The following is a 13,495-nucleotide window of genomic DNA, read 5'->3' as shown; positions in this document are numbered from 1 at the left end:
CGGGACCCGGGCCCCTATGACCGGGTACGGGATAGTACGTCATCGCGATCAGCGGCGCTCACAGGGGGAGCACTGCTGATCGCGGCCGGGTGTCAGCTGATTATCACAGCTGACACCCGGCACTATGTGTCAAAGGAGGTCATGGACCACCCCAGCACGTTAACCCCTGGCACACTGTGATCAAACACGATCGCAGTGTTCCGGGGGTTTAGGGAAGCATCGGTAGGGAGGGGGCTCCCTCTGTGCTTCCCTGAGACCCCCGTAGCAGCGCGATGTGCAGCGCTGCTGCGAGGACCTCCTTCCCTGCAGGTCCCCGGATCCAATATGGCAGCGGGGACCTTCGGGGGCCTGCAGGGAGGCGTCTTTCTCAGTGCCTGCTGAGAGCAGGCTCTGAGAAAGCCTGCAGCAGCACCTGTCACATCGCTGATCTGACAGAGTGCTGTGCAACCTGTCAGATCAGCGATCTGACATATTAGGCTGGAGTCACACACAACGTAAAGAAATACGGACCGTATTTTAAGGCTGTAATACGCATAAATGGCCCCTAAATAGTGCTCCGTATGTCATCCATTGTCAGGGTGTGGCCACGTATTTATCTCATGTAAGCATCCGTATGTGATCCGTATAGCATTTTTTTGTCGCAGGCTTGCAAAATGGACATATAATGGAGCCCAATGACAGGTTTCCAAACACAAATGAAAGAATAGATATAGAATGCATATATACAGTATATATATATGTGTGTGTGTGTGTGTGTGTGTGTGTGTATTCTATGTGTATATATCTATTCTTTCTTTTCTTTATTAAACCTGTCATTTATTGTATCTCGCACTGAATTGCCGGCTTTTCTAAAGGACACCGGGTGCGTATTTCTCGCAAGTCACACATCTGGTCCGTGTGTAATGCGTTTTTTTTGCACACCCATAGACTTGCATTGGCGTACTATGGTCGTAATACGCTGACAATCGCAGAATGCTGTGATTGGCACGGACCGTATAAAATACGCAACAAAAATACGGCTGATGGGAGCTACCCCATAGAGAATCATTGGTCCATGTGCAATTTTTTTCATTGCATAAAAGCGCCAAAACATAAAAAAAGAGATAAATGAGGTATCGCTGTAATCAAACTGACCCGAAGAATAAAACCGCTTTATCAATTTTACCACACGCGAAATAGTGCAAACGCACCCCCCAAAAGAAATTCATGAAATGCTGGTTTTTGTTCATTTTGCGTCCCAAAAATCGGAATAAAAAGCGATCAAAAAATGTCACGTACCCGAAAATGGTACCAATAAAAACATCAACTCATCCCACAAAAAAATAAGACCTCACTTGACTCGGTTGGTTAAAATATGGAAAAATTATAGCTCTCAATATGTGGTTATGCAAAAAGTATTTTACGATAAAAAGTGTCTTTTAGCGTATGACAGCTGCCAAACATAAAAACCCGCTAAAAATAGTAACTCAATCCCCCCTTTATCACACCCTTAGTAGGGAAAAATAATAAAATAAAAAAAAGTATTTATTTCCATTTTCCCATTAGGGTTAGGGCTAGGGTTAGGGCTGAGATTAGGGTTAGGGGTGTGTTGGTGTTAGGGTTGGAGTTAGAATTGGGGGGTTTCCACTGTTTGGGCACATCAGGTGCTCTCCAAATGCAACATGGCGTTTGATCTCAATTCCAGCCAATTCTGCGTTGAAAAAGTCAAATGGTGCTCCTTCCCTTCCAAGCTCTGCCATGCACCCAAACAGTGTTTTACCCCCACATATGGGGTATCAGCCTACTCAGAACAAATTGCAAAACAACTTTTGGGGTCCAATTTCTCCTGTTACCTTTAGGAAAACAAAAAATTGGGGGCAAAAATATGATTTTTTTATTTTCACGCCTTGGCATGATAAACTTCTGTGAAGCAATTGGGGGTTCAAAGTGCTCACCACACATCTAAATATGTTCAGTGGGGGGTCTAATTTCCAAAATGCGGTCACTTGTGGGGAGTTTCAACAGTTTAGGCACATCAGAGACTCTCCATATGCGACATGACACCCGCAGACCATTCCATCAAAGTCTGCATCCAAAACATCACTACTTCCCTTCCAAGCCCCAACGTGTGCACATACAGTAGTTTTCTCCCACATATGGGGTATCAGCGTACTCAGGACAAATTGCACAACAACTTTTGGGGTCCAATTTCTCCTGTTACCCTTGGGAAAATAAAAAAATTGGGGACTAAATGATTTTTTTTTTTCACGCCCGAGCATTATAAACTTCTGTGAAGCACTTGGGGGTTCAAAGTGCTCACCACACATCTAGATAAGTTCCTTGGGGGTCTAGTTTCTAAAATGGGGTAACTTGTGGCGGGTTTCAACAGTTTAAGCACATCAGAGGCTCTCCAAATGCGACATGGCGTCCGATCCCAATTCCAGCCAAAAAAATCAAATGGCGCTGCTTCCCTTCCGAGCTTTGCCATGCGCCCAAATAGTGGTTTACCCCCACAAAGGAAAAAGTTTTTTGTCAGCTCACCAAACCGTAGCAAATGCGAAGTCTGGAGGAATGCAATCAATCCTGGGCGGTGCAGGGAACTTGGATTCCGGAAAATCTTGTAGGCACAATACTTGGGAGATGTTCCAGCAACTTCGACCAAAGGATGGTTAAAATCAAAAGACTTTATTCCAAAAAAAATGATTAAAAACAGAATAGATGCATAAAAAACATATGGTTCACCAATGTGACAGACGCTTATGCGTTTCGGACTAGAGGGTCCTTACTCATAGCTTAACATCTTACAAATAAGCATATACCTATATACACTTGCTGGCTGAAGTAAAGTGGGAGGGAAACAAAATGGGCGGAGGTCCACAATAGCAGGAAGGGAGGATTTTCTCCACAAAAAAAAAGGCATAGTATCTGAACATGGAGGAAATCACCACATCATCTTAATCATATATATATAAAAGATCAGATTTTAAATTCATGCCTGCGGGATATCGTGTTTTTAACTTAAAAATCCACATTGCTTCTTTGCGCTGCAATTCCTTTTTTCTATCACCTCCCCTCTTGGGGTTTGGGACAGTTTCTATTATATTAACCCTACAAGTACTGACATCTCCTCCATGTACAGAAATAAAATGCTGAGAGGCTCCCGAGGGACTCATTGTAGTTTTATTACATGAATCATAAAGATGTTCAGAAATCCTTTTGCGAAGAGGACGTGTGGTGTTGCCCACATATTGAATGCAGCATGTTTCACATGTTATTAAATAAATAACATATGTGGAACTACAGTTGGCAAACATATTTATGACATATTCATTTTTTGTAACTGTGGATTTAAATGTAGACGTATTATACATGTATTTACATAAACCGCATGATCTTATTCCACAACGATAGCTACCAGAGACAGATAACCAGCTTGAATTATTTTCTGATGAAAAACGCAAAGTGTGATCACTGGGGGACAAAATATTCGCAATTGTAGTTCCTTTTTTAGGAATAAAATTGCAGCCTTTATCCAATATAGTTCTCAAAGTTGGATCCGCCCGTAAAATAGGTAGATTTGATTTAATAATTTCCGTTATTTGATTAAATTGATCACTATATTTAGTAATAAAAACTGGTTTCTCCTCAAAATTACCAAATTTTGATTTTATTTCCAAATAATCATCTCTTGTTTTTCTTTCTGCTACAATTTTACCCCTATTAATTTGATGCTTGCGATAACCTCTAGTCTTTAATCGTTCATCAATTACTTCACATTCCTGTCTGTAAAATGAATCAGTTGTGCAGCACCTCTTGGCACGCACAAATTCACCTACTGGGAGATTATTAATGACATGTTTGGGATGGCTGCTGCTAGCATGCAGCAAAGAATTACCTGATTGCGGTTTTCTATATAAACATACTTCAACCCTAAAATCTGCTTCATTTCCAATCAACATCATGTCAAGAAAAGTAATTCGTTCTTTATTCATATGATATGTACATTTTAGATTATGATTATTAGTATTAAGGAATTTTATGAATTCTTTTATATTATCTGGATCACCCTTCCATATTATTATCAGATCATCAATGAATCTTCCAAAAAATTCTATATGATCCATAAAAATATTTTCCTGACCATAAATTTTTTCTTCCTCCCACCAAGTAACAAATATATTTGCAAGCGATGGGGAAAATTTCGCCCCCATCGCACATCCTTGTAATTGAAGGAACAAATTGCTTTTCCTTTTAAACATAAAGTAGTTGTTTTTTAACAAAAATTCAGTTACAGATAAAATAAATTGCTGCAATTCCACACTGTATTTAGTATATTTAAGCAACTGATCCTGAAGTGCACGAATAGCTAGATGATGAGGTATAGATGAATACAGTGTAGCAATATCTGCAGTAACCCATGTATAATTATTATTCCCCTAATGTTCTTCATTACACGTAACACATGTTTGCTGTCCTTGATATAGCTAGGTGATCTCAATACTAGAGGTTGAAGTCGTGCATCCAACCAATCCCCCAAATTCTCCAATAATGACCCTATTCCAGATACAATAGGCCGCATAGGTGGGGGAAATACCCCCTTATGAACCTTGGGCAAGACATGAAAAAGAGGAATTTTGGGGAAAGGTGGATTCATAAATTCCAATTGCTGACTAGTAAGAAAACCCATCAAATGTCCTTCTTCCAAAATTTTCATTAAAAGAACTCTTATCTCCTCTGTAGGATCCTTCAATAACGGCTTGTACACAACACTGTCTTGAAGCAACTTATGCACTTCTTGTTCATAAAGACCAGTGTCCAGTATAGTAGTAGATCCACCTTTATCTGAATTTTTTATAACAATGTTAGAATTTTTCTTCAATTCCTCCAATGCATTTTTTTGTTTTTTTGTTAAATTTTTTTTATTGTTCTGATTTTTATTTTCCAATGCCAATTTAGTAAGTTCACTTTCCACCACTATTTGAAATTCCTCCATCACTGTGCTACGTGACTGCACTGGGTAATAAGTAGGATTGGGAACCCTGTTTCCAAACAGACGGTCATTTATGTCCAAAAAATTTTTTTCTTCTTCTGACATTTCATACAAATTTTTAAAAATAATCTGGTCTGAAAAAGATTTTTCTGAATATTCATTCACAGGTGGAATCTCATCTTGGACAGTATGAATAGAGTCTTGTTCATCAAAAAAATGTTTCTTTATTGTTAAACCTCTGATGAATTTATTCATGTCCAGAATTGTGTCAAAAAGATTAAACTGTTTATTTGGGACAAAACCCAGTCCTTTCTCCAGAACTTCCACCTGTGCATCTGACAAAATTGTAGCTGACAGGTTTAGAACTGTTTGTTCCTCTTTTGGTAGTGCCTGGTGTAGTAATTTCGTCTTACGATATTTTTGCCCTGCCCGCCTCCGTTTTTTCTTGATGACAATACTTTGTTCTGTGAATCCAAGTTTTTTGTCAGGATAGAACTAGTAGTCGCTGCCTGTTCTTCTATGTCTACATCAGACTGATCAGTACACCCATCTGTATTATCAGTAGACGAAAAGCTCACATGTCTTTGCGATTTATACCGCTTTCGAAAACTACTGTTCGGGGTGTTATTTCTATTGAATGTTTTCCAACTGTATACCACATTTTCATCATAATCTCTAATGTCTGGAACATCTCCCAAGTATTGTGTCTACAAGATTTTCCGGAATCCAAGTTCCCTGCACCGCCCAGGATTGATTGCATTCCTCCAGACTTCGCATTTGCTACGGTTTGGTGAGCTGACAAAAAACTTTTTCCTTTGTGTACTTGCCGGTTTATGTCTTGCTCCTATAAACCAGTAGCTGAATTTGATCTATAATAATAATTTTCTCTGGAGTGAATAGTTCATTTTCTAAAGATAAAGACTATTTATATAATATGGCTGAAGGTGAAGTGTCCTTTAAGGACTCGGAATTTTTTTCTATAAAAAATGTGGATAGACTTAACAAGGCCGCTGCTGTGTTTTCTAGAACAAATAGAGTGGATTTGAAGGATCATGATAATATTGAAAAATCTATATCAGAATTGGAAAAACAAATGATCATCAGATTAAAAACGTGGTGGGATCTGACCACTTTGCAAAATTATATAGGTCATGAAATGATTCCTAGAGGTTTAAGATTGAATAAACGCTCCACAGTTCTATTTGATGTCTCATTTTCTGACAAGTGGAATAACATTCTGTCAGATTGTTCCATAAAATTAATGTCCCTTATTATCCAGTATGAGGAAGAAAAAGTTTTCGTTTTGGATAAAAAAATCAAAGATATTGAAACCGAATTAATACAATTTGAGAAAACGGATTATTATATCAAATCTAAAAAGAAGATCTTTGATAATCTGAATATGCTGGAAGGGGACATTGTAAAAAGGAAACAAGAAAAATTTAAAAGAGACATTAGAGATTATGATGAAAATGTGGTCTACAGTTGGAAAACATTCAATAGAAATAACACCCCGAACAGTAGTTTTCGAAAGCGGTATAAATCGCAAAGACATGTGAGTTTTTCGTCTACTGATAATACAGATGGGTGTACTGATCAGTCTGATGTAGACATAGAAGAACAGGCAGCGACTACTAGTTCTATCCTGACAAAAAACTTGGATTCACAGAACAAAGTATTGTCATCAAGAAAAAACGGAGGCGGGCAGGGCGAAAATATCGTAAGACGAAATTACTACACCAGGCACTACCAAAAGAGGAACAAACAGTTCTAAACCTGTCAGCTACAATTTTGTCAGATGCACAGGTGGAAGTTCTGGAGAAAGGACTGGGTTTTGTCCCAAATAAACAGTTTAATCTTTTTGACACAATTCTGGACATGAATAAATTTATCAGAGGTTTAACAATAAAGAAACATTTTTTTGATGAACAAGACTCTATTCATACTGTCCAAGATGAGATTCCACCTGTGAATGAATATTCAGAAAAATCTTTTTCAGACCAGATTATTTTAAAAAATTTGTATGAAATGTCAGAAGAAGAAAAACATTTTTTGGACATAAATGACCGTCTGTTTGGAAACAGGGTTCCCAATCCTACTTATTACCCAGTGCAGTCACGTAGCACAGTGATGGAGGAATTTCAAATAGTGGTGTAAAGTGAACTTACTAAATTGGCATTGGAAAATAAAAATCAGAACAATAAAAAAAATTTAACAAAAAAACAAAAAAATGCATTGGAGGAATTGAAGAAAAATTCTAACATTGTTATAAAAAATTCAGATAAAGGTGGATCTACTACTATACTGGACACTGGTCTTTATGAACAAGAAGTGCATAAGTTGCTTCAAGACAGTGTTGTGTACAAGCCGTTATTGAAGGATCCTACAGAGGAGATAAGAGTTCTTTTAATGAAAATTTTGGAAGAAGGACATTTGATGGGTTTTCTTATTAGTCAGCAATTGGAATTTATGAATCCACCTTTCCCCAAAATTCCTCTTTTTCATGTCTTGCCCAAGGTTCATAAGGGGGTATTTCCCCCACCTATGCGGCCTATTGTATCTGGAATAGGGTCATTATTGGAGAATTTGGGGGATTGGTTGGATGCACGACTTCAACCTCTAGTATTGAGATCACCTAGCTATATCAAGGACAGCAAACATGTGTTACGTGTAATGAAGAACATTAGGGGAATAATAATTATACATGGGTTACTGCAGATATTGCTACACTGTATTCATCTATACCTCATCATCTAGCTATTCGTGCACTTCAGGATCAGTTGCTTAAATATACTAAATACAGTGTGGAATTGCAGCAATTTATTTTATCTGTAACTGAATTTTTGTTAAAAAACAACTACTTTATGTTTAAAAGGAAAAGCAATTTGTTCCTTCAATTACAAGGATGTGCGATGGGGGCGAAATTTTCCCCATCGCTTGCAAATATATTTGTTACTTGGTGGGAGGAAGAAAAAATTTATGGTCAGGAAAATATTTTTATGGATCATATAGAATTTTTTGGAAGATTCATTGATGATCTGATAATAATATGGAAGGGTGATCCAGATAATATAAAAGAATTCATAAAATTCCTTAATACTAATAATCATAATCTAAAATTTACATATCATATGAATAAAGAACGAATTACTTTTCTTGACATGATGTTGATTGGAAATGAAGCAGATTTTAGGGTTGAAGTATGTTTATATAGAAAACCGCAATCAGGTAATTCTTTGCTGCATGCTAGCAGCAGCCATCCCAAACATGTCATTAATAATCTCCCAGTAGGTGAATTTGTGCGTGCCAAGAGGTGCTGCACAACTGATTCATTTTACAGACAGGAATGTGAAGTAATTGATGAACGATTAAAGACTAGAGGTTATCGCAAGCATCAAATTAATAGGGGTAAAATTGTAGCAGAAAGAAAAACAAGAGATGATTATTTGGAAATAAAATCAAAATTTAGTAATTTTGAGGAGAAACCAGTTTTTATTACTAAATATAGTGATCAATTTAATCAAATAACGGAAATTATTAAATCAAATATACCTATTTTACGGGTGGATCCAACTTTGAGAACTATATTGGATAAAGGCTGCAATTTTATTCCTAAAAAAGGAACTACAATTGCGAATATTTTGTCCCCCAGTGATCACACTTTGCGTTTTTCATCAGAAAATAATTCAAGCTGGTTATCTGTCTCTGGTAGCTATCGTTGTGGAATAAGATCATGCGGTTTATGTAAATACATGTATAATACGTCTACATTTAAATCCACAGTTACAAAAAATGAATATGTCATAAATATGTTTGCCAACTGTAGTTCCACATATGTTATTTATTTAATAACATGTGAAACATGCTGCATTCAATATGTGGGCAACACCACACGTCCTCTTCGCAAAAGGATTTCTGAATATCTTTATGATTCATGTAATAAAACTACAATGAGTCCCTTGGGAGCCTCTCAGCATTTTATTTCTGTACATGGAGGAGATGTCAGTACTTGTAGGGTTAATATAATAGAAACTGTCCCAAACCCCAAGAGGGGAGGTGATAGAAAAAAGGAATTGTAGCGCAAAGAAGCAATGTGGATTTTTAAGTTAAAAACACGATATCCCGCAGGCATGAATTTAAAATCTGATCTTTTATATATATATGATTAAGATGATGTGGTGATTTCCTCCATGTTCAGATACTATGCCTTTTTTTTTTTTTGTGGAGAAAATCCTCCCTTCCTGCTATTGTGGACCTCCGCCCATTTTGTTTCCCTCCCACTTTACTTCAGCCAGCAAGTGTATATAGGTATATGCTTATTTGTAAGATGTTAAGCTATGAGTAAGGACCCTCTAGTCCGAAACGCGTAAGCGTCTGTCACATTGGTGAACCATATGTTTTTTATGCATCTATTCTGTTTTTAATCATTTTTTTGAATAAAGGCTTTTGATTTTAACCATCCTTTGGTCGAAGTTGCTGGAACATCTCCCAAGTATTGTGGTTTACCCCCACATATGAGGTATCAGCGTACTCAGAACAAATTGCCCAATAACTTTTGGGGTCATGTTACCCTTGGAAAAATAAAAATTGAGAGTGAAAAGATCATTTTTGTGGAAAAAATTTGATTTTTTTAATTTTACGGCTGTACGTTTATAAACTTCTGTGAAGCCCTGGGAGTTTCAAAATTCTCACCACACATCTAGATAAGTTCCTTGGGGGGTCTAGTTGCCAAAATGCTGTCATTTGTGGGGGGTTTCCACTGTTTTGGCACATCAGAGGCTTTCCTAACGTGACATGGTGTCCGATCTCAATTCCAGCCATGAAAGTCAAATGGCGCTGCTTCCCTTCCGAGCTCTGCCATGCGCCCAAATAGTGGTTTACCCCCACATATGGGGTATCAGCATACTCATGACAAACTGCGCAATAACTTTTGTGGTCCTGTTACCCTTGTAAAAATAAAAATTGAGGGTGAAAAGATCATTTTTTTGGAAAAAAATGTGATTTTTTTAATTGTACGGCTGTAAGTTATAATCTTCTGTGAAGCCCTTGGGGGTTCGAAGTTCTCACCACACATATAGATAAGTTCCTTGGGGGGGTCTAGTTTCCCAAATGGTGTCATTTGTGGGGGATTGCCACTGTTTTGGCACATCAGGGGCTTTCCAAACGCGACATGGCTTCTGATCTCAGTTTCAGCCATGAAAGTCAAATGGCGTTGCTTCCCTTCCAAGCTCTGCCATGCACCCAAATAGTCGTTTACAACCACATATGGGGTAGCAGCATACTCAGGACAAATTGCTCAATAACTTTTAGGATCCTGTTACCGTTCGTAAAATAAAAATTGGGGGTGAAAAGATCATTTTTGTGGAAAAATGATTTTTTAATTGTACGGTTGTACGTTATAAACTTCTGTGAAGCCCTTGTGGGTTCAAAGTTCTCACAACATATCTAGATAAGTTCCTTGGGGGTCTAGTTTCCAAAATGGGGTCACTTGGGGGGGTTTCCACTGTTTAGGCACATCAGGGGCTCTCCAAACGTGACATGGCATCCGAGCTGAATTCCAGCCAAATTTTGCATTGAAAAAGTCAAACGGCACTCCTTCCCTTCTGAGCTCTGCCATGCGCCGAAACAGTGGTTCCCCCACATGTCAGGTATCATCGTACTCAGGACAAATTGCACAATAACTTTTGCAGTCCAATTTCTCCTGTTACCCTTGGTAATATAAAAAAAAAATTGAACCTGAATTAATTTTTTTGTGAAAAAAAGTTAAATGTTCATTTTTTTTTTTAAACATTCAAAAAATTCCTGTGAAGCACTTGAAGGGTTAATAAACTTCTTGAATGTGGTTTTGGGCACCTTGAGGGGTGCAGTTTTTAGAATGGTGTCACTTTTGGGTATTTTCTATCATATAGACTCCTCAAAGTGACTTCAAATGTAATGTTGTCTGTAAAAATAAAATGGTGTTGCAAAAATGAGAAATTGCTGTTTAACTTTAACACTTATAACTTCCTAACAAAAAAATTTTAGTTCCAAAGTTGTGCTGATGTAAAGTAAACATGTGGGAAATGTTATTAATTAAAGTGGGGAAAAAAGTATTTAGTCAGTCAGCAATAGTGCAAGTTCCACCACTTAAAAAGATGAGAGGCGTCTGTAATTTACATCATAGGTAGACCTCAACTATGGGAGACAAACTGAGAAAAAAAAATCCAGAAAATCACATTGTCTGTTTTCTTTTCATTTTATTTGCATATTATGGTGGAAAATTAAAAAAGTATTTGGTCAGAAACAAGCAATCAAGATTTCTGGCTCTCACAGACCTGTAACTTCTTCTTTAAGAGTCTCCTCTTTCCTCCACTCATTACCTGTAGTAATGGCACCTGTTTAAACTTGTTATCAGTATAAAAAGACACCTGTGCACACCCTCAAACAGTCTGACTCCAAACTCCACTATGGTGAAGACCAAAGAGCTGTCAAAGGACACCAGAAACAAAATTGTAGCCCTGCACCAGGCTGGGAAGACTGAATCTGCAATAGCCAACCAGCTTGGAGTGAAGATATCAACTGTGGGAGCAATAATTAGAAAATGGAAGACATACAAGACCACTGATAATCTCCCTCGATCTGGTGCTCCACGCAAAATCCCACCCCGTGGGGTCAGAATGATCACAAGAACGGTGAGCAAAAATCCCAGAACCACGCGGGGGGACCTAGTGAATGAACTGCAGAGAGCTGGGACCAATGTAACAAGGCCTACCATAAGTAACACACTACGCCACCATGGACTCAGATCCTGCAGTGCCAGACGTGTCCTACTGCTTAAGCCTGTACATGTCCGGGCCCGTCTGAAGTTTGCTAGAGAGCATTTGGATGATCCAGAGGAGTTTTGGGAGAATGTCCTATGGTCTGATGAAACCAAACTGGAACTGTTTGGTAGAAACACAACTTGTCGTGTTTGGAGGAAAAAGAATACTGAGTTGCATCCATCAAACACCGTACCTACTGTAAAGCATGATGGTGGAAACATCATGCTTTGGGGCTGTTTCTCTGCAAAGGGGCCAGGATGACTGATCCGGGTACATGAAAGAATGAATGGGGCCATGTATCGTGAGATTTTGAGTGCAAACCTCCTTCCATCAGCAAAGGCATTGAAGATGAAACGTGGCTGGGTCTTTCAACATGACAATGATCCAAAGCACACCGCCAGGGCAACGAAGGAGTGGCTTCGTAAGAAGCATTTCAAAGTCCTGGAGTGGCCTAGCCAGTCTCCAGATCTCAACCCTATAGAAAACCTTTGGAGGGAGTTGAAAGTCCGTGTTGCCAAGCGAAAAGCCAAAAACATCACTGCTCTAGAGGAGATCTGCATGGAGGAATGGGCCAACATACCAACAACAGTGTGTGGCAACCTTGTGAAGACTTACAGAAAATGTTTGACCTCTGTCATTGCCAACAAAGGATATATCACAAAGTATTGAGATGAAATTTTGTTTCTGACCAAATACTTATTTTCCACCATAATATGCAAATAAAATGAAAAAAAAACAGACAATGTGATTTTCTGGATTTTTTTTTCTCAGTTTGTCTCCCATAGTTGAGGTCTACCTATGATGTAAATTACAGACGCCTCTCATCTTTTTAAGTGGTGGAACTTGCACTATTGCTGACTGACTAAATACTTTTTTCCCCACTGTAAGTATTTTATGTGACATATCTCTGTGATTTAAGGGCATGAAAATTCAAATTTGGAAAATTGCGAAATTTTAAAAATTTTCACCAAATTTGCATTTCTTTCCACAAATAAACGCAAGTAGTATCAAAGATATTTTACCACGGTCATGAAGTACAATATGTAATGAGAAAACAGTGTCAGAATCACCATGATCCAAGGAAGCATATCAGAGTTATTACCTCATAAAGGGACAGTGGTCAGAATTGTAAAAATTGGCTCGGTCATGAACGTGCAAACCACCCTTAGGGGTAAAGGGGTTAATTCAGGCGTTTTAATTTTTTTTCTTATTATGCTGTTTTCTTCATTTTATGCAGTATATTGATAGATCAGGTGATTCTAAATGCGGCAATACCAAATATGTTGTTTTTTTATTTTGAATGGGGCGAATGGAGGGTAATTTGAAGTTATGGGCTCATTGCCGGGGCCCGCAGCAAACGGGGAGCCAACCTTAGACATACCTATACATCTAAGGTAGCAAAGGGCTTAATAATTTTTTTTTACTTACATAGTATAAACTTAGTAAAACTAGTGTTTATTGTTTGTTTCTATGTTATATTTTCTAGCACAAAAAGGCTTGACAATATGAACACAAGACTTAAGCATCAAATTGAAAAAGATCCAGGCAAGTATCTAAAATATCTAAAACATACTGTATATATATTTATGGCCATAGATTGTGTATGAATGAGAATGCAAACTGTACAATGGATACAAAAGAGCCCTGCTTGGCACAGTATATGGCTGGGGTTTCATGGCTGATTTCTCTCCATCCAAGAAAATTGGTCCAATTATGCTAATCACGC

General features: G+C 38.1%; 1 protein-coding gene across 1 annotated transcript in view; it reads left to right on the top strand.

Moving 5' to 3' along the window:
* LOC141054931 (pecanex-like protein 2) overlaps positions 1–13,495 on the top strand; it is a 2,173,030-nt gene that overhangs the window by 1,478,983 nt on the left and 680,552 nt on the right. The window contains exon 23 of the mRNA XM_073551818.1: positions 13,256–13,314. Within this exon, the coding sequence (XP_073407919.1) occupies positions 13,256–13,314 (59 nt within the window). The remainder of the gene's footprint in view (positions 1–13,255; positions 13,315–13,495) is intronic.

The sequence above is a fragment of the Dendrobates tinctorius genome, unplaced genomic scaffold (genome assembly GCF_039654945.1).
Source record: "Dendrobates tinctorius isolate UK_male_01 unplaced genomic scaffold, ASM3965494v1 ptg000181l, whole genome shotgun sequence".
NCBI lineage: Eukaryota > Metazoa > Chordata > Amphibia > Anura > Dendrobatidae > Dendrobates > Dendrobates tinctorius.
Note: the sequence above shows the minus strand (reverse complement) of the source record. Positions and strands in the feature narration are given on the sequence as shown.